Source organism: Etheostoma spectabile, unplaced genomic scaffold, assembly GCF_008692095.1.
Source record: "Etheostoma spectabile isolate EspeVRDwgs_2016 unplaced genomic scaffold, UIUC_Espe_1.0 scaffold00006964, whole genome shotgun sequence".
Taxonomy (NCBI): Eukaryota; Metazoa; Chordata; class Actinopteri; order Perciformes; family Percidae; genus Etheostoma; species Etheostoma spectabile.
The window spans coordinates 44326-66036 of NW_022603437.1; the positions used below are offsets into that span (position 1 = coordinate 44326).

Consider the following 21711-nt stretch of genomic DNA (forward strand, 5'->3'; position numbering starts at 1 on the left):
ATCTTCACTGTAATACAGAGTTACCGTTTAACATCAAATGTATTTTTATTGATGTTGAGCAAAGCCTCCTGTTGTCAGATGATATTTGTAATAAGTAAGTAAACTCAATTTATGAAGCACCTTTCAACACTATGCTTACACGGTGTTATTCAGTACAACATAAAGACAAAAACACATTTTAAGACTTAGACTTCTCTTTATTGATCCTTTTGGGATGACTCCCGTGAGGAAATTAAAAACTCCAGCAGCAGTTTTAGCAAGAAAAAAATGGATAAAAAATAAAGTATAAAGACAACAAAATAACAGAAATAATAATAACAATGAGAAAATCAATGAAATAAAGACAAAATAGACCATAAGTTATTATCAAAGTGTCAGTCTTGAGTCCAGTGTTAAAGTGATAAAGTGACCAGGTATTAATGTAAGTCCAGGTGTGTGTGTGTGTGTGTGTGTGTGTGTGTGTGTGTGTGTGTGCTGCTGGTATAAATCTGCTGGTAGTTCAGCGTGGACAGCTCGTCGATCTTGTTCGGCAGCGAGTTCCCATGATTACGGAGGGAATGAATGGCTCGTGGCGCCTCCGATTCTCAGCTAGCTCGGCCTTTAGCTTCGCCCCGGCCTTGCAGCCCCTGGGTCTCCTCCCCAGCTCCGACGGGATAGGGGGCCGTATCCCGGCGCGTCCCTTTGTGCACAGGGCCAGCAATTCCTCTCTCGAGTAAGTGAGAAAACTGACTCCTGGTTGCATTTTAAGATTGGAAATATCCATGAGATGTGTAGAACACACACTATCTTTACAAGAAGAGTAAAAAAAGATAAAAAAAAGAGGTTTAAATAAGTAAAAGAGCTAAGAAAAAGATCTACAAACTGGAGAGCTACTGGAGAGGCAGACGTCTGCCACAGCGCCATACTACTATTTTAAATACAACACAGCAATATGAGAAGCAAACAAATGCAATGAAAATTAAAACTGCAAGCAGAGTGGGCGGTACCTTCGCTAAGCTGCGGGCGTCGGGGTTACTGGCGGACGCCACTCCTTGTGATCGTGCATTTGCGTGGCACTCAGACACAGCGAATCATCAGAACCATCAACTTTTCTTTTGGTTCTTTCTTTGAAATAGTTCAGAGCAGGTTTGATTTGAGCAGTTTTCCCGTGATGTTGCGTATTTTCATGTCATTATACTTTCTGACCTGCCAACCGATCTTTAACCCTTTAATATATGGACTGCAGATGACTAAAATACGTAGCTCATGTAAAAGTCTTATCTTTGGTAAAATGTAGACTGATGTTAAGAGTGAATCAATTTGTTTTTACAAGATAAAGATGTAGAAACTAGAAGCATCGGCCTTCTGTGAGAAGCTGAGTTATGTCGTAAGAAATGTTTAATGTGCTTTGTTGTAAATTGTCTTTGAGGAACCTGAAAAGGGTTTATAGATAAAATGTATTATTACTGTTAATGCTAGGGGTGGGGGAACATATTTATACACCATAGTATCACAATATTTTCTGTGTCTATACTGCAGCAACACAGGGACAACAAGTATTGATGCATTATTTTATCAATTACACATGTATCTTTTTTCAAATTTCAACATGTGAAATTTATTCTTCATCAGTTTGTCTTTATAAAAATCCCATTTTTCTCCAATAAAAGTGAAACGAAATGAACAAAGAGAGAATGTCATCTTTTTAGATAAACAGATGTTGACAACGTTTTTTTTTTTCTGGGACATACTTTGAACTATTATAAAGATTAAGAAATTGCATTAGACCTCTTATGACCCCCCCCCCACCCCCACCCCACCTGAAGCCCTATAACAACACAACATTGACTTTACCAGATTGTTGCATGTAAGCGGTTTTTATCTAGAAACATAACAATGAATTGTAAATATTAAAACAGAATCTGAGTAATTATGTGCTAATTCTAGTTACATCACTACGTGTATCACACTTTTTTGTTATATTAACATACACATAATGTATAAACAAACTGTTACTTCTCCAAGGAGCCCTCTTACCTGGTGCATTATTAATTAATGTTTATGTTAAAATTAAACCCAAAGCAGTTACAAAAAGTACTCTTGATTAAACATGAACACACTGCAGCAGTAAAAACAATGAAGAGAAACACGTCTGTAAAAATCACCATGGCTGTTGACAATTAACTAAAGATTAATTAAATTAAATCAATTTACCATCTATTAATGATGGTTGTTACTGAGTTTAAAGCAGAAAGGGGGGGGGGGGTCTGGCATCAGGGCCGGGGGCCAGGCGACTGGAAAAAAGAGACATTGTTATTTATTTCACACAATCAATGAGTGAATTTTAAGGTTGATTTGGTCAGTCATAAAACTGGTACTCTAAAAACTATAACCCCCCCCCCCCCTTCCATTCAAAGCAGCCTAAATCAAGGTCTGATTCTGAATCCAGTTCCCAGAGTGTAGTGCATGTTTAATATCCTGTGAGACCACAATGTGGCAGCATAAAGCAACTTTCAAATCACATCATTCTCCACCTGAAGTTACACACTGATGATTAGTTTTAATTATTAATTCATTTCTGAGTTGCTAAAACACATTTTTTGAACATTTCTCTCGCTTTCCCAAAACCTTAAACACAAATCACCAAACTTAAGCTACACTGTCAAAACCTTTGACTTGTCTTGCTATATCAAACATTTGCTTCAGAACTATGTTATCTTTACCCAAAACCAAACACTGTTTTCAGATATCACACACATCCAGCTAATGCATAAACACTACACAGCAGTCATTACACACTACAGAGATAAATGCAGAACACTGCACTCAAAGCAGAGCAGGGGAAAAATTTGATATATTATGAAGTGCTTGCACAATCCTGCACACAAATAGTCACAAACAAAATATGCAGCAGATCAATAGCAATGTCTTGGAATCATTCTGCCTCAGCATCATGCCTCTGGGCATGGTCAGGCCACAGGACCTCATCAACGTCACAGGCAATCCTGTCCCTTGCTAAACAACGGGGAAAGAATCCTTTAGCATGACGAATCCAACCTTGAATCGATTCCACTCCAATGTTGTCACATGCTGCATCCATTGACTGAAGGAGATTTTCCTGTGCATAAGGAGTTCTGTCATAGAGCCTTCCACCTCCATGCAGAAAAAAATTCTTCAATGGGATTAAGGAAGGGCGAGTATGGTGGGAGGCACACATTTATAAAACGTGGGTTATTTTCAAACCACTCACGAATTCTAGGACCACGGTGAAAGTTCACATTGTCCCAGATTACCACGTACATGGGATGCTCTGCCTGCTCATCACCTCTCTCTTCACGTCTCAGTAATGCTTCCGGTAGAGCATACAGAAACGTTATAGATGGGCAGTGTTGTAAGGTCCTAAAGTCACATGGCGGTGAATAACCCCGTAGCTGCTGATGGCAGAACATATGGTCACGTTGCCACCACGCTGCCCTGGCAACTCTACAATGGCTCGTTGACCAATATATTGCGGCCTCTCCTTCTCCTCTTGGTGAGATTGAAGCCAGCTTCATCCAAGAAGATGCACTCATGAGGCCTCTCCATGGAATCCAGTTGAAACATTCTCTATAGAAATGAGAAAAAGTCATTTTTGATATAACGTAAATGACATAGCATTCCAGGCTTCATGACTCTGTATACATGTGCTGCATTACATTCAACACAGTAAAGATGTACAGTAACTCAATAGTGCTTTATAATCTCTGGACATTACGTATTACTTACTTGTACATATTGATATCGTAGCTCTTTTACCCTCTCAGAATTTCTCTCAAATGGTACTCTGTAGACGTGTTTGAGACTTATCAGGTTGCGTTTCAGGACACGGTCAATTGTGGAGAGACTCACACTGTTGATTCCTTCAAAGTTCTCGTTGTCTTCCTCAACTCGCTGTTGTATTTCTCGCAGACTAATGAGATTATTTTGAAGGACCATATTGACAATAATGGTCTCCTGCTCTTGTGAGAATATACCTCTCCTTCCACCGGCATGTGGCAGTCTTTCAATTCTAGCAAATAAAACATCTTGTTAGAATTGTACAGACAGACCTAATGCAATGTAACCAAATATGTAAAATACATAAAATATATATTTTTATGTAATACTATTATTAGTTTTACTGTAATACTGCAAGAAAAGGGCCAATTTTTAGAGATGTTAAAGTAATTTACTGAGACATTCCACAACTGTACATACTGTAGTGTAAGTTTGAGGGACCACAAATGATAGTACACTTACCGGTTGTGTTCTCTGAATGTCCTGACAATGGAGGCCACAGAGAACCTGCTTCTATCTGCTTGAACACGTAGTCCTGCTTCCCTCATACTCATTCCATGAACCAGAACATGGTGGATGATTGTTGCTCTAATTTCATTGGAAATGATGGCTCTTGTTCTTCCTCCTCCTCCTCCTCCTCCTCCTCCTCTTCCTCCTCCTCCTCCTCTTCCTCCTCCGTTCTTCTTCCTCCTCCTCCTCCGCCTCTTCTTCCTCCTCCTCCTCCTCCTCCGTCTCTTCCTCCTCCTCCTCTGTCTCTTCCTCCTCTGTCTCTTTCTCCTCCTCCTCCTCCTCCTCCTCCTCCTCCTCCTCCTCCTCCTCTTCCTCTTCCTTCTCTTCCTCTTCCTTCTCTTCCACGTCCACATCCACGTCCACGTCCACGTCTACTTCCACCTTCTCTCCTGCCCTCCATTGTGTAAATCACATCCCATTTGGATTTGACCTGGCTTTATATCCCATTACTGATTGGGTGCAACACATTACTGATTTGAAACAGGTGTGTTAAATTTTGAGTGCTTGTGTGTTACCGATGACAACAGTGTGTTACTTGTATTTCACTTTTGGGGCTGTGTTGTGCCATTCTGAGTTGAAGTGCACCAAAATGCTACATGTGCTTTTTGAATGACAATGTGTTTACAGTTTTGCACAAAGAGCGATTCCGATTTGCTAGCTGTGTCTAACCACATGAGAAGTGTTTAAAGTTCTACAAACTGTGTGCTTCAATCAATAAAGTGGTTTGTACACTTGCAACTTTTGTTTTGCGAATGGATTTTAGTGTTTTAGCAACTCAGAAATACTGTAATTCATTTCATCCATAAAATATCTGAACATGTTGGACGATGTATTCATATAAAAACCTACTGAGTAGTTTGGCTCTGAGCCATGAAAAAACAAAAAAATCTTTGCATAACCTCTGCTACTGTGTGTTTATTTAAATATAAGTACGCCTACGTGAAGGCCTAAGAGACTGCAATATGAACCTGAATATTACTATTAGGGCTATAGCATTCATCTCTCAAGGATGTGTGAATTAAATAAACTTCAGCTGGAGTCTGATTTAATGCAGGAACACCGTCAGTGATCTCTGTCTCCAGCCTTTAATACCAGTGTTCAGGCTTCTTAATATTACACACGCTACTGCAAATTAGACTGAGAGGTCAGCGTTTCAATCGCTACTTCTGGAAAGTGCTGCTTCTTAGCCGGATTACATCTCGCCATGTCAGAAATATTAGGGCCGAGACATCAACGGCGAGAACATATCGGTGCGTGATATTTAACAGGACAACAATCCCGTGTTGCTCAAATAAAAGTGAATCGAGTTGAACAAAGATTGAATTTCATCTTTTTAGATAAAACAGTGCATAAATTTAAATTAGAAAAATGTAATAAACTGCAATAGATCTCTTGTGATTTTTCCACCACCGCTGCCTCGTCCTCCGGGTCTCCGGGACCCGGGACAGTATTCTATAGTGTTTCTTTCTCTTCCACGGCGGCATTGGCGATCAATTCTTTAGGACCCGTCCGGCATTTGACTGTGTTTCACTTCTTCCGCAACCAACATCTCATGTCACGTGTACTACCGCAGACCTGGGACTTCGGGACCAAGGGAACCTGGCCCGTGTTGCTTAGTATTTCACTTCTACTGGGGCCTCGTCCTCCGGGTCTCCATGACCCAGGACAGTATTCAATAGTATTTGTTTCTCTGCTACCGCGGCATCGGCCATTGGGTCTCTGGGACCCGTCTTGTGTTCGACTGTATATTTCCACTACCGCGACACCAGCATTCGGGACTCTGGGACCCGTCCATCATTTCCTGTCACGTCTACTACCGCGGACCTGGGCCTTTGGGTCCTACGGAACCTGGCCCGTGTTGCTTAGTATTTCACTTCTACTGCGGCCTCGTCCTCCGGGTCCCCAGGACCCAGGACAGTATTCTATAGTATTTCTTTCTCTGCTAAAACGGCCTCGGCCCTCGGGTCTCTGGAACCGTCCTGTATTTAACTGCTTGCTGATTAGAGTGGATATAGGAACTCTGCTTTACAAAAGTAAATTAAATTACTAATATTTGTAGATAGTTTATGGAGGGAAACTAATTTAATTTACAAATGTTTTCGCTAAACTTATTAATTGTCAAACTTCTATTGATGAACATTATTTTCGAGAGCCTTATTTACTATGAACAAACCATTCATGAATATGTATAAAAATGCTTTATTTATGAGAATTAACACAGGAGCAATGCTTTACAAATGAAGAACAAAGCATTTAGTAATAGTTTACAACTGGTTCATAATAGGAACATGATTTCATTTATTAATGGTTATTTCATTATCTATTAATTATAAATCATGTACCTGTGTCTGATAACAGTAGAATTAGTAAAACATTACAAAATTACATAAATTACTAAACATTTATTACAAAAACCCAAACGTAGAACACTGCATAAATCTCCTGCTGGTGATTTAAAGAAAGCCTTTTGCTGAATCATTCAACTCATCCTTGTTGTCTGTGTTTTATTAAAACATAGTTACAGGTTGTCACGTTATATAGATACTGTTGACAAAAGTACTGTCAGATATATCTCATTAACTAAATGTATTTCTTATTATTCATGATGAGCAGAGCTCTTAGTTGCCAGGTAACATGTTAAGTTACCTTTTCCCCCCAAAGAGCAGAAGTCTACATCCAATGCGTATTTTGGACATTTTCAGTCCGTACAGTAAAGGGTTGATGAGTGGTTGGCATGTAAGCCAGTACAATGACAGAAAAATACGCAACATATTGGGTAAATAGTTCATATCAAACCTGCTCTGTATTATTTCAAAGAAACCTCCAAAGGAAAAACTCAGCAGGGACAAAAGGTGAGGTGTGCAGGTACTGAGAGCTTTCTGTCTGGTCTGTCTAGAACCAGAAAAACACACTTTAAGGATCCTCATGTAAGAGAAAAGAATTACAATTATAAGACCAAAGATTACTGTAAACAGGTAAACAAGTCTAAAAATGTTATTGGCTGTTGTATCAGAGCAGGCCAGCTTGACAACATTATAGCCATCACAGTACACTTTGTTAATACTGTTTCCACACAGCTTTAAAGGAACAGTCAGACCATACACTATCAAAATATGGATAAGTAAAGGGTACAACCATGTTAGAGCAATAAGCAGGGCAATCTTATTAGAGGTCATATGAGTGTGATATTGCAGAGGATAACAGATAGCAAGATATCTGTCATAAGACATGACGGCTAAGGTCCAAAATTCAATAGCTCCATAAGAGTGCAAACAATAAATCTGCAGGAAGCAGAAGGGAGCAGAAACAGTGTGAATGTCCGAGAGGATCTGAACCAGAAGGAATGGAAACAACCCTGTACTACCATACAGTTCATTTACAAACAGGCTGACCAGAAAAAGGTACATAGGTTCATGTAAGCTCCTGTTCACACAGATAACCACAACCAGCAGCACATTGGCACAGATAATGACAATGTATAAAGACATAATGATAATAAAATATAAATATTTGAGACCACCGGTGTCAAGATAGGCACTTAGTGTGAACATTAAAACCTGCGTAGTATTTACCATGATCCTCCTGACTCTGAAAAACCAAAATTATAACATTTTAACAGAAAACTTCTTGTGTAACATTTCATTAAAGGATTTCTGAAAGGTTAGTCCAACATTTCCAGCTTTCTTCAGACTGTGTTCAGATAAGACATTGATCCCAAACAGCATTCAATCAACAAACAGGAGAGAATGAGTTCATCAAACATGCCCTTCACCAAGTGTCTGCTGTAATACTAAAGGTCAGACATTACCCAACAGTTGATGACATTGGGAGAATGCTAACATTCATCTGCTTCAGTGGGACTGGGAGTCCAGTCTAACTGAGCTCCAACCTCTGCTCTGCGTCTTTTAACCTTTTCCAGTGAGCAGACGCCCACAGCAGCGGTCGGACCTCAGTACCAGAGGACCTGGTCGCTGTGGAAACAAGTAGCTGCTGGTTTCTACGAGATGGTTAAAAAAAATAATAACACAGTTCTGTTTTGCACAGCACCATGAAACCATGAACAACACTGGCTCTACCCAGTCTGCTGCTTCCTGTTTGGTTGGTAACGGGGGGGGGGGGGGGCAGAGGTTGTTGACAACCTTCACTTGATTTAACTAGCACAACTTCAAACTTACTTTTACCTTCTACCTTTTTTCTACCCCTTTGTCTTACCCCTAACCTAGGGTGACCAGATGTCCCCCCGCGGTGCTCAGAGAGGTTTTAGAAGCCGTGTTTTACGATGCTAAAATCACTGATTATTTACATGGAGTCTGGTGGGTTTAGCCAACGCAATTTCGCGGACTTTTATGTTTTAAAAAGAATCTTAATCTTCAACAGGAAGGTTGACCTCCTTAGAAATCCTTTCCATAATGTTGTCAGACACTTAGAGTATTAATCTGAGTCTGTTAGCAGCTAAACAAGCACTTTTATGAACGTAAATACAAGCTGGACAATTATCCTGTTAACTTACATTGTAGCTTGTTTCTGCCGAATGGAGCGATCTCGTTTAACATCAATGTCAAAGGGAAATATTCCTTTGTAGTTTTTATTGTATCTGATTCTCAATGAGTTGTTGCAGAAACAAGCCTTGAGCAATAAAGCAAAAGCTGTCAGTAGTTCAGTAAACATTACAACATTATGAAATATTATGACTTTCTATCTTGAAACATTCCCCTCTGAGGTGTAGTGTGGTACAGTATGAAGTAGCAGCAGGGGTGAGTCTAGGATCAGACCTTAAGTTTTACAAAAATAAAAACATGACTTGTTTTGGAGGTATAGACGCTTCTGAGCAGAAAATGTCAAAAATCTGGTCACCTTACCCCTACCCCTTTGCCCTACCCCTACCTGTTTGTCCTACCCCTACCCATTTGTCTTACTCCTACCCCTTTGTCCTACACCTACCCGTTTGTCCTACCCGTACCCCTTTGTCCTACCCTTTACCCCTTTGTCCTACCCTAACCCCTTTGCCCTACCCCTACCCCGTTGTCCTACCCCTACCTGTTTGTCCTACCCCTAACCCCTTTGTCTTACCCCTGGCCCTTGGCCCTTGAAACCGAGTGGTAAGGGCTAGGGGTAAAACCCCTTCTATGAAATGGGACATCACCATACGGTACTGATCACAAATTTCCAAGATCCCGGCTGCAAGTGTGTCTATGTCGATTGCGTGGGTTTTAACAACAGTGTCATATGCATGTATATATTCATATATTTTATAGTTATTTTATGTTTTCTTTGGTGGTGCAGAGGAAGATGTTATCTGTGTAGTACTTAGTTCTGCTTGCAGTACATTTATGTACACATACTGTACGGTGTGTTGTACAGTGGTGTGAAAAAGTGTTTGCCCCCTTCCTCATTTCCTGTTCCTTTGCATGTTTGTCACACTTAAGTGTTTCGGAACATCAAACCAATTTAAACAATAGTCAAGGACAACACAAGTAAACACAAAATGCAATTTGTACATGAAGGTGTTTATTATTAAAGGTGGAAAAAATCCAAACCATCATGGCCCTGTGTGAAAAAGTGATTGCCCCCTAAACCTAATAACTGGTTGGGCCCCCCTTAGCAGCAACAACTGCAACCAAGCGTTTGGATAACGTGCAATGAGGCTTTCACAGCGTCCTGGAGGAAGTTTGGCCCACTCATCTTTGAAGAATTGTCCTAATTCAGTTACATTAGAGCAGGGGTATTCAATTAAATTTCTAAGAGGTCCAGATAGAGAAGATTTTGTCACGCAAAGGTCCACAATATCACAATGACTAACTTGCGTTATCATTCACTACCACAGCTTAATAGTTGTATGAAAATATGTAAGTATCCTAGTCAACAAACTACTGTCAAAATAAAAGTACAATTCAATAATATTTCAACAATATTTATTGTCAGTTTATTTATTGAACTGTAGGGATCATAAATAATAAGTACTCTAATAAAATAAAGGCTGCATTTAAAAATAAATGATAAATAAATCTCAAAATAAAGTGCTAAATTTTTATAAAAATTAAATAAAAAGTATAGCTTGAGTGTCCCTTTTAATTTTTAGTTAACTCCCTTTCACATCTTAAGTTTGAACAAATTTATAATGTCAACAGCTTTAACACCTCCTTTTCTCTTTATTTTCCTTTTATATCCCACTTCCCCACTTTATCTTCCTTAGTGAGAAAAGTGAGCCCTCGCTTGTCCTGCCAGGATTTTAAATCTGGGCTGGAAAGGTGTCAGGGCCATTCTCATGCACATGTGTAGGTGCTCATTAGTGAGCCTGGATCGATATTTGCTTTTAATAATGTTCATTGTGGAGAAAGCTGCCTCACAGTTGTATGTGGAGCCAAACATGGTAAAGATGTACACGGCTACTTTCCTCAGACCTGGGAAAGCGGTCTCTGAGACCATTTGAAGCCAGAAAGTGGCAGGATTAGTTTTTCCAAAATGCTCTTTCAAGGCCACATCTGCTTGGAGATCCACCAGTTGCATCTGGAGAGGCCCAGCATTTGCCCACTTGAAGAGCTTTGTGACTTCATTTGAGAACCCCCTGACATCTGTGATGAGTAATGGGATCTGAATGAACAGGGTGAGCTGCTGTCCGAGGCTGAAGCTGTCAAAACGCTTGCTAAAGTTTACAATCAGCCTGCCAACAAAGTCAACAAAAGAAGACACATCTCTCTCACCCTGAACCTGTTCCTTCACTGTTGGGAAGTGTGCACAGTCTCCCTGCAGGTCTTCCCTAAACAACGCAAGTTTCCTCTGAAAGGAGCGGACAGCTGTCATCAGGTCACAAACTGAACTGTCCTTGCCCTGTAGCTTTAAATTCAGTTCATTCAGGTGTGAAGTGATATCAACCAAAAATGCCACAATATCCATCTTCTTGACATTCTTCAAAAAGAGAGAAAATGTTGTTGCCTTCTGGCTGTTCAGCTGTGCCAAGAAAGCTGCAATTTCCCCTCGGATGGACCAAAAGTGCTCCAACACCCTACCTTTGCTGAGCCATCTTACATTGTTGTGTAGCAGAAGGTCGTCAGCATTTGCATTAACTTCTCTGAGGAATTCCCTGAGCATGCGATGCTGATGGGAAGAGGATGCTCTGAGAAAGTTTATCATTCTCATCATTGTGTTCATCACCTCAGCAAACTCGGCTGACAGGGTGGAGCACAGGACTGATTGATGAATTATGCAATGGTAAGAGATGAGCTGAGGATTGTCCTCTTTCATTCTTGCCACAGCGCCTCTCTCTCTCCCTACCATGGCAGGGGCTCCATCTGTGGTTATTGAAACCACTTGATTCAGCTCTATTGCCCTCTTTGTTAACATCTCCTTTATGGCCAGGTAGATGTCCTCTCCTCTTGTACTGGTCTGAAGGGTGTGACACCTAACAGATCTTCACAGAACTCTTCTTTGTCCTTGTTGAAGAACCTTACAAAAACTAACAGCTGAGCATTGTCAGACACATCAGTGGACTCATCTACAGCTAAGCCTATGCATGGTGCCTTGTGAATCGCTTCATCCAGCTGAGCCAGCACATCCTGGGTAATATTTCTGTTTTCTTTGTGGCTGATGATGCTGACATAGGTATTTGCTTGATTTTTTCACACAAGTCTTCTTTTTGTTTTCCCTCAAGTAAGGTTTCAGCTACAGCACTCATGCACTCCTTGACAACCCCTCCATCAGTAAATGGTTTCTTATGTTTACCCAAAATCCAGGCAACTTTAAGGGAACATTCATTAGCACGTTGTTGAGCAGTGAATGAATGCGTCAGGATTCTGCTGGATCGATCATATTGGGCTTTTAGATCGTTTATTTTCTGTGCCCTCGGTCCCGATGTCAGTGGATATATTTGGTCAAAAGATTTGTGCTTTGTCTCATAGTGGCGCTTCACATTGCTGCTTTTAATAATTGCGACAGTCTCTGAACATATGAGACATACCGGTTTTGAACTGCCCGTGGGAAGAATGAACATGTAAGAATCTGTCCATTCTTCATTGAAAGCTCTGTTTTCGCTGTCCACTTTTCTTTTTTTAGAGCACGCCATGTAAAACTGGGTGTCTTTCGCTTCGTCTCTCCCTGTGTGTGTGCATATCTCGCTCGAGTTGCAGTGGTTATCGGAATGCACAGATTTGATTGGCTTAATAGCGTCACGTGACATGCTTTACAACGCATACTATTGGTCTGTGAGTTTCCTGGGCCGTGCCAGAGTGCTGAACCAGTACCATAAATGCCAGAAAGGCTACGCAGGTTAAATTAGAAACGCTCTGTCAAAAGTCAATAATTCACAATAATGTATTGGTTTTGATCCGGGTCCGGACAGTACGGCTGCTGGGTCCGGATCCGGACCACGGTCCGCCTATTAGTGACCTCTGCATTAGAGGGTTTTCGAGCATGAACGGCCTTTTTAAGGTCATACCACAACATCTCAATAGGATTCAGGTCAGGACTTTGGCTAGGCCACTCCAAAGTCTTCATTTGTTTTCTTCAGCCATTCGGTGGTGGACTTGCTGGTGTGTTAGGATCATTGTCCTGCTGCAGAACCCAAGTTCGTTCAGCTTGAGTACACGAACAGATGGTCGGACATTCTCCTTCAGGATCTCTTGGTAGACAGCAGAATTCATAGTTCCTTTTATCACGGCAAGTCTTCCAGGTCCTGAAGCAGCAAAACAGCCCCAGACCATCACACTACCACCACCATATTTTACTGTTGGTATAATGTTCTTTTATGAAATGCAGTGTTCCTTCTACGCCAGATATACTTGGACACACACCTTCCAAAGAGTTCCACTTTTGTCTCAGCGGTCCACAGAATGTTGTCCCAAAGTCTTGGGGATCATCAAGATGTGTTGTGGAGAAATTGAGACGAGCTTTGATGTTCTTTTTGCTCAGCAGTGGTTTTCTCCTTGGAACTCTGCCATGCAGGCCATTTTTGCCCAGTCTTTTCCTGATGGTGGAGGCATGAACGCTGACCTTAACTGAGGCAAGTGAGGCCTGCAGTTCTTTGGACGTTGTTGTGGGGTCTTTTGTGACCTCTTGGATGAGTCGTCGCTGCGCTCTTGGGGTAATTTTGGGCGGCCGGCCACTCCTGGGAAGGTTCACCACTGTTCCATGTCTTCGCCATTTGTGGATAATGGCTCTCACTGTGGTTCGCTGGATTCCCAAAGCTTTGGAAATGGCTTTATAACCCTTTCCAGACTGATAGATCTCAATTACTTTCTTTCTCAATTGTTCCTGAATTTCTTTGGGTCTGGGCATGATGTGTAGCTTTTAAGGATCTTCTGGTGGACCTTACTGTGTCAAGCAGCTCCTATTTAAGTGATGCCTTGATTGTGAACAGGTGTGGCAATAATCAGGCCTGGGTGTGGCTAGAGAAATTGAACTCAGAACTCAAAAATGTGGATTCCTTCTTCATGGTTGTGGATTCCTTCTTCATGGTGTGGGGACAAACAGAAACCAAACTCATATGGGCCCCAATGTTGAACACCTCTGAACTCTTGTCACCAAAGAACAACTTAACTCATAGAACTGAAAGAACTGTTTTTTTGTACACATTTTATTATTTTAGTTGTTTTTCATACCTGTGTTTCATCTGTATACTTGAATTCCATATTTCTGTGTATAATAATACGCTTCTCAAACTTTATCCTGGTTTCCTACTCTCTTTATTGGAGTTTTGTTCTCTGGTTCCTTTATTCCAGGTGTTACCTAGTAAAAATCCCATAGTGACGGTGTCTGCCCCCCGACCATTAAAATTATTTAAATCAAAGGTAAACAGAAGAGGAGCTGTGCATGAAAACCTCATAACAATTAAAACCACAAGTGCAATAGTTCAAAAGAATAGGAGAATTAAATGTGGACTCTTAAACATCAGATCTCTCTCTTCTAAAGGTGTACTAGTAAATGAATTGATATCAGATTCTAATATTGATTTATTTTGTCTTACTGAAACCTGGCTGAGTAATGGAGAATATGTTAGTCTAAATGAGTCCACCCCCCCCAGTCATATTAATACTCACATTCCTCGAGGCGCAGGCCGAGGAGGTGGAGTTGCAGCTATCTTTGATTCTAGTCTACTAATCAGCTCTAAACCTAAACTAAATTATAACTCATTTGAAAGTCTTGTTCTCAGTCTTTCACACCCAAGTTGGAAATCAATGCAACCAGTTCTATTTGTTATAGTGTACCGAGCACCTGGTCCAGACTCTGAACCAGTTCTATTTGTTATAGTGTACCGAGCACCTGGCCCATACTCTGAATTTTTATCCGAATTTGCAGAGTTTCTATCGAACCTAGTGCTAAAAACGGACAAAGTTATTATTGTAGGGGATTTTAATATTCATGTGGACGATGAGAATGATAGCCTTAGTACTGCGTTTATCTCTCTATTAGATTCTATTGGCTTCTCTCAAAGTGTACATAAACCGACTCACCGTTTTAACCACACCCTCGATCTTGTTCTGGTGTATGGGGTGAAATTGAACATTTAATAGTGTTCCACAGAATCCCTTCCTATCTGACCACTGTTGATAACTTTTGAGTTTATACTGCTGAACTACACGCCGTTAGGTAAAACCTCCTATACAAGATGTCTATCTGATAGTGCTGTAGCTAAATTTAAGGATGCGATTCCGTTAGCATTTAATTCATTACCAAGTCCCAAAGTATCGGAGGACTCCTATGCTATTAGTCCCTCCCAAATCGATCATTTTGTTGATATTGCAGCAGGCTTGCTACGAATGACTCTAGACTCTGTTGCCCCTCTAAAAAAGAAGATAATAAAACAAAGATGGTTAGCTCCATGGTATAATACTGAAACTCGCAAATTAAAGTAGATATCACGGAAACTTGAGAAGATCTGGCGCTCCACCAAACTGGAAATTCTCGTTTAATCTGGCAAGTAGTCTTAAAACGTATAGGAAGGCCCTCCGTAATGCCAGAGCAGCGTACTACGTCATTGATAGAGGAAATAGGAACAACCCCAGGTTCTTTTCAGTACTGTAGCCAGGCTAACAGAAGGTCTCAGCTCTACTGAGCCAAGTATTCCCAGAGCTCTTAGTAGTAACGACTTTATGAGGTTCTTCAATGATAAAATATAACTATTAGAAGCAAAATTCACCAAGAACTGCCTTTAACTGGCTTATCTCTAAACTCAGGAACCCTAGAAACAGCTGTAAAACCAGATACATGTTGTTGACTGCTTTGCTTCACTTGATCTTTATCAATTTAATTCAATTATTTCTTCATCTAAACCATCAAACCTGCCTCTTAGACCCCATCCCGACTAGGCTTCATCTAAACCATCAACCTGCCTCTTAGATCCCATCCCGACTAGGCTACTTAAAGAAGTTTTACCATTAGTCAACACTTCACTACTGAATATAACCAATTTGTCTTTATTAACAGGCTATGTACCACAGCACTTTAAAGTTGCTGTAATTAAACCTCTTCTGAAAAAGCCAAACCTTGATCCAGATGTTTTAGCCAACTATAGACCTATATCCAACCTTCCATTTCTCTCTAAGATTCTTGAGAAAGCAGTCGCCAAAGAGCTGTGTGACTTTCTGCATAGCAACAGCTTATTTGAGGATTTTCAGTCAGGATTTAGAGTTCATCATAGCACAGAGACGGCACTTGTTAAATTACTAATGACCTCCTAATTGCTTCAGACAAAGGACTTATCTCTGTACTTGTGTTATTAGATCTTAGCGCTGCATTTGATACCATTGACCATCATATCTTATTACAGAGATTGGAACATTTAATTGGCATTAAAGGGACTGCTCTAAGCTGGTTTAAGTCTTATTTATCAGATCGATCTCAGTTCGTTCATGTTAATGATGAATCCTCTGTGCACGCCAAAGTTAGTCATGGAGTCCCACAAGGATCTGTGCTCGGTCCAATCCTGTTCACTTTATATATGCTTCCTTTAGGCAGTATTATTAGGAAACACTCCATAAACTTTCATTGTTATGCAGATGATACTCAATTATATCTATCAATCAAGCCAGATGAAACTAATCAGTTAGCTAAACTTCAAACGTGCCTTCAGGATATTAAAACCTGGATGACCTGTAATTTTCTAATGTTAAACTCAGATAAAACTGAAGTTATTGTTCTCGGACCCAAGCACCTTCGTGACGCACTATCCAAAGAGATAGTTACTCTGGATGGCATCACCCTGGCCCCCAGCATCACCCTGGCCCCCAGCATCACCCTGGCCCCCAGCACCACCCTGGCCCCAGCATCACCCTGGCCCCCACACCCTGGCCTCCAGCATCACCCTGGCCTCCAGCACCACTGTGAGGAATCTTGGAGTTATCTTTGATCAGGACATGTCCTTCAATGTCCACATAAAGAAAATTTCAAGGATCGCCTTTTTTCACCTACGTAATATTGCAAAAATCAGGAATATCCTGTCTAAAAATGATGCAGAAAAACTAGTCCATGCATGTGTTACTTCTAGGTTGGATTACTGCAATTCTTTATTATCAGGCTGCTCGAAAAAATCCATAAAGACTCTACAGCTGATCCAGAATGCTGCGGCACGTGTTTTGACAGGAACCAGGAAAAGAGACCACATCTCTCCTGTTTTAGCTTCTCTGCATTGGCTTCCTGTGAAATCTAGAATAGAATTTAAAATCCTTCTTCTCACCTACAAAGCTCTTCATGGTCAGGCTCCATCTTATCTTAAAGAGCTTATAGTACCTTACAACCCTGGGAGAGAACTACGCTCCCAGAATGCAGGGTTACTGGTGGTTCCTAGAGTCTCTAAAAGTAGAACGGGAGCCAGAGCGTTCAGCTATCAGGCTCCTCTCCTGTGGAACCAGGTTCCAGTTTGGGTCCGGGAGGCAGACACCGTCTCCACATTTAAGAGTAGGCTTAAGACTTTCCTTTTTGATAAAGCTTATAGTTAGGACATAGAATTGAATGTTGTAAGGGAGTGAGGAGTCGCAGTGTCCGCCTAACCCGGCCCACCTGCTTCTCGTCTTAGTTGTCGACCCTAACCAGGGTTTGTATCCGATCCCCCACTCTGACCTTCCTGACCCTAACCCAAACTGTTTCTCCCCCTACCCTAACCAGGGTTTGTATCCCATCCCCACTTGACCTTCTTGACCCTAACTGTTTCTCCCCCTACCCTAACCAGGGTTTGTATCCCATCCCCCACTTTGACCTTCCTGACCCTAACCCCAACTGTTTCTCCCCCTACCTTAACCAGGGTTTGTATCCCATCCCCCACTTTGACCTTCTTGACCCTAACCCCAACTGTTTCTCCCCCTACCCTAACCAGGGTTTGTATCCCATCCCCACTTTGACCTTCTTGACCCTAACTGTTTCTCCCCCTACCTAACCAGGGTTTGTATCCCATCCCCCACTTTGACCTTCTTGACCCTAACTGTTTCTCCCCCTACCCTAACCAGGGTTTGTATCCCATCCCCCACTTTGACCTTCCTGACCCTAACCCCAACTGTTTCTCCCCCTACCCTAACCAGGGTTTGTATCCCATCCCCCACTTTGACCTTCCTGACCCTAACCCCAACTGTTTCTCCCCCTACCCTAACCAGGGTTTGTATCCCATCCCCCACTTTGACCTTTCTGATCCTAACCCCACCTCCACGTTCTGCGATGCCATGTTCATCTTGCTACACTCTGCGGTGCACAGCTACATCCTGCTGTGCCTTGTAGTGCCCACAGTGACCCGCTAAGCCATGAACTACTACAAAGAACTGCTACAAACTACTATTTTTTCTATTTTTGTTATTTCCACTCTTCATTCTAACCCAAACCAGCCCGTCAGACGCCGCCTACCAAGAGCCTGGGTCTGTCCGAGGTTTCTGCCTAAAAGGAAGTTTTTCCTCGCCACTGTTGCACTGTTGCTTGCTCTGGAGGAAACTAGAACTGTTGGGACCTACTCTATCTGTAAAGTGTCTCGAGATAACTCTTGTTATGAATTGATACTATAAATAAAATTGAATTGAATTGAATTGGTTCGTAACAATCTAGTTCTCTTCTGGTTCTGGTCCAAATTCAAATACATAACACTACTACGAGCTATTTCCTAAATGTACATTCTTACTACGTCTAATCAGGGATACAAATACTTGTTTACTTGTGTCTTGTTTGTAACAGCTAGCCTTTGCAACTCATTTTCAAATGCTTTGAAAAGCGTGTAGTACACTAATCAGTAGTACCTCACGAGTTCATCATGAATCCATGTGTTGGTAAGTGCTTGTTAAAGATGCATTAACACACTAATTTCCATTGGCATATTTATAAAGTAATGTTCAAATTGAACAATGCATGTGTGTGTCCAGGTTCTGGTAACCTTAGCAACTCATTTAGAAATGCTTTGTAAAGCAGCAGATCCTGACTTCAGATGGACTCACAGCATGTAGGTAACTAACTAGCAGGAACTCCTGAAGTAGTCATGGGTTTTATTGTTGGGAAGTATTTGGAATAAATGTAATAACACCCCAGTTAATTAACTTATGAGAGGCTTTGAGTTTGGGAAAAGCGCCACATAAATTCAATTTATTATTATTATTATTATTATTATTATTATTATTATTATTATTATTATTATTCTTTCTAGATCATAACATTTTATGAAAAAATGTAGGTCTAGACTGTCTGTTAATCATTAACTTCCTAGTTTTTCACCAATCTTATACGTAAATTCCAGAGTACCTAGTTAATAATAGTAAATTATTTAATTTACAAGTGATTAATGCATCAGTCGTGAATATATAAAAAAATCAACTAGTAAAAGTTTCACATGGGGTAACTTATTATTGATAAACCATTTACTAAATGTATCTCCAAATGCTTTACTGATTAGAATGAATATAGGAACTCTGCTTTACAAAAGATAAACAAAGACATTACTAAGATTTGTAGATAGTTTATGAAGGGAAAATTATTTAATTTACAATTTATTTTTGCTATATTTATTAATTGTCAAACATCTATTTATGAACATTATTTTTGAGGGCCTTATTTACTATGAACAAAACATTCATAAGTGTGTATAAAAATGCTTTATTTATGAGTATTAACATTGGAGCAAAAGGAAAAGAGCTGATTTAAATATCTGCAGAACAGAGGAGGAAAGTGGCAACAGGAGTGACAATAAAATGACTAAAACAATATTACAAAAATCCAAATAAAGAACATTGCATAAATCCCCTGCTGGTGATTTAAAGAAAGCCTTTTGCTGAATCATTCAACTCATCCTTGTTGTCTGTGTTTTATTAAAACATAGTTACAGGTTGTCACATTATATAGATACTGTTGACAAAAGTACTGTCAGATATATCTCATTAACTAAATGTATTTCTTATTATTCATGATGAGCAGAGCTCTTAGTTGCCAGGTAACATGTTAAGTTACCTTTTCCCCCCAAAGAGCAGAAGTCTACATACGATGCGTATTTTGGACATTTTCAGTCCGTACAGTAAAGGGTTGATGAGTGGTTGGCATGTAAGCCAGTACAATGACAGAAAAACACGCAACATATTGGGTAAATAGTTCATATCAAACCTACTCTGTATTATTTCAAAGAAATATCCAAAGGAAAAATTGAGCAGGGACAAAAGGTGAGGTGTGCAGGTACTGAGAGCTTTCTGTCTGGTCTGTCTAGAACCAGAAAAACACACTTTAAGGATCCTCGTGTAAGAGAAAAGAATTACAATTATAAGACCAAAGATTACTGTAAACAGGTAAACAAGTCCAAAAATGTTATTAACAGTTGTATCAGAGCAGGCCAGCTTGACAACATTATAGCCATCACAGTACACTTTGTTAATAATGTTTCCACACAGCTGTAAAGGAGCAGTCAGACCATACACTATCAAAATATGGATAAGTAAAGGGTAAAACCATGTTAGAGCAATAAGCAGGGCAATCTTTTGAGATGTCATATGAGTGTGATATTGTACAGGATAACAGATAGCAAGATATCTGTCATAAGACATGATGGCTAAGGTCCAAAATTCTCTACCTCCATAAGAGTACAAACAATAAATCTGCAGGAAGCAGAAGGGAGCAGAACAGTGTGAATGTCCGAGAGGATCTGAAACCAGAAGGAATGGAAACAACCCTGTACTACCATACAGTTCATTTACAACAGGCTGACCAGAAAAAGGTACATAGGTTATGTAGCTCCTGTTCACACAGATAACCACAACCAGCAGCACATTGGCACACACTATGAAGACATATAAGGACAAAATCAGCAGGAAATATAAGTATTTAAACACCCCGGTGTCAAAGTAAGCAACAAGTGTAAAATATGAAACCTGTGTAGAGTTGATCATGGTCCTCACCTTGTTTTACAACAATTAGACAAATTATTACAATAACTTTTGTTCTAAATTTGTAAAACTATATGTCACTGGTTAGTTATTTGGAGTTAAACACCAAGCACACATGAACATGCATCAATGTAGTATGAAACATATTAATTATCATGGAAACAGTTTAAACCAACACCCCCAAATGATCCATTTAGTTCAACATGATGTTCAGGTGACACATTAGTAATAAAACAGGTGTGACATTGTGTATATTTGAGCTTATACCCACTGTAGTCAGACTGAGTCCGTCCTAACTGAGCTGAACCTTTGTTACGACGTCTTTTATCCTTTTTAATAAGGAGGACCCCCCCAGCAGCAGCAGGATGAGGTCATTATGGAAAGGTCCCATTGAAAGATTCTGTTTGGTTGACGTCAGCGAAAAGGAAACTTTGTAGAAGTTAATTAAATGGTTTCCATTAGAGCTGTTCCAATACCGATATCAGTATCAGAAAAAAGACACTTTAAAGTAGTTCCCCCGATATATCGGCCGTTTGATATTTGGTCTTGTTAAAAATTATGTTTGATCAATGTCAGCATAAAAGTAAGCTTTCTAAACACATATAGAACATTTCAAGTCTGGGTGGGGAAGAAAAAAATACAGGATAGTATCACATTATTTTAAATGGCAATACTGTACACGGAGGGCAAGTATCAATCTTTTATTACATAAATTACATAGGCAAGGCAAGGCAAGGCAGCTTTATCTGTAGAGCACATTTCAGCAACAAGGAAATTCAAAGTGCTTCACACAAAATCAGTTAATTAAAACACAAGTACAAACACTTAAAAATTATAAGTATATAAAACACATGAATAGACACATAAAACATAAGAATAAAAGTTACAGTGAAGCATAAGAAATTTAAAGAGAAAACATATGAATGGACAGTCTAAAACAAAATAGAAACATTAGGACACATAAAACACAAGAATAACAGTTACAGTGCAGCATAAGAAATTTAATTGTTTCAGAACACATCTACTGTTCCCCGCTTGGGGAAATTATGTCACTCAGTTCTGTCCCTGACAGAAGGAAAAT

General features: G+C 40.2%; 1 protein-coding gene across 1 annotated transcript; it reads right to left on the reverse strand.

Moving 5' to 3' along the window:
- Positions 1-6947: 6947 nt before the first annotated feature.
- LOC116678307 (olfactory receptor 142-like) lies at positions 6948-7880 on the reverse strand. Its single transcript, XM_032508270.1, has one exon. It carries the CDS (start codon positions 7878-7880, stop codon positions 6948-6950), a length of 933 nt encoding a protein of 310 aa, XP_032364161.1.
- Between the last annotated feature and the right edge of the window lie 13831 nt (positions 7881-21711).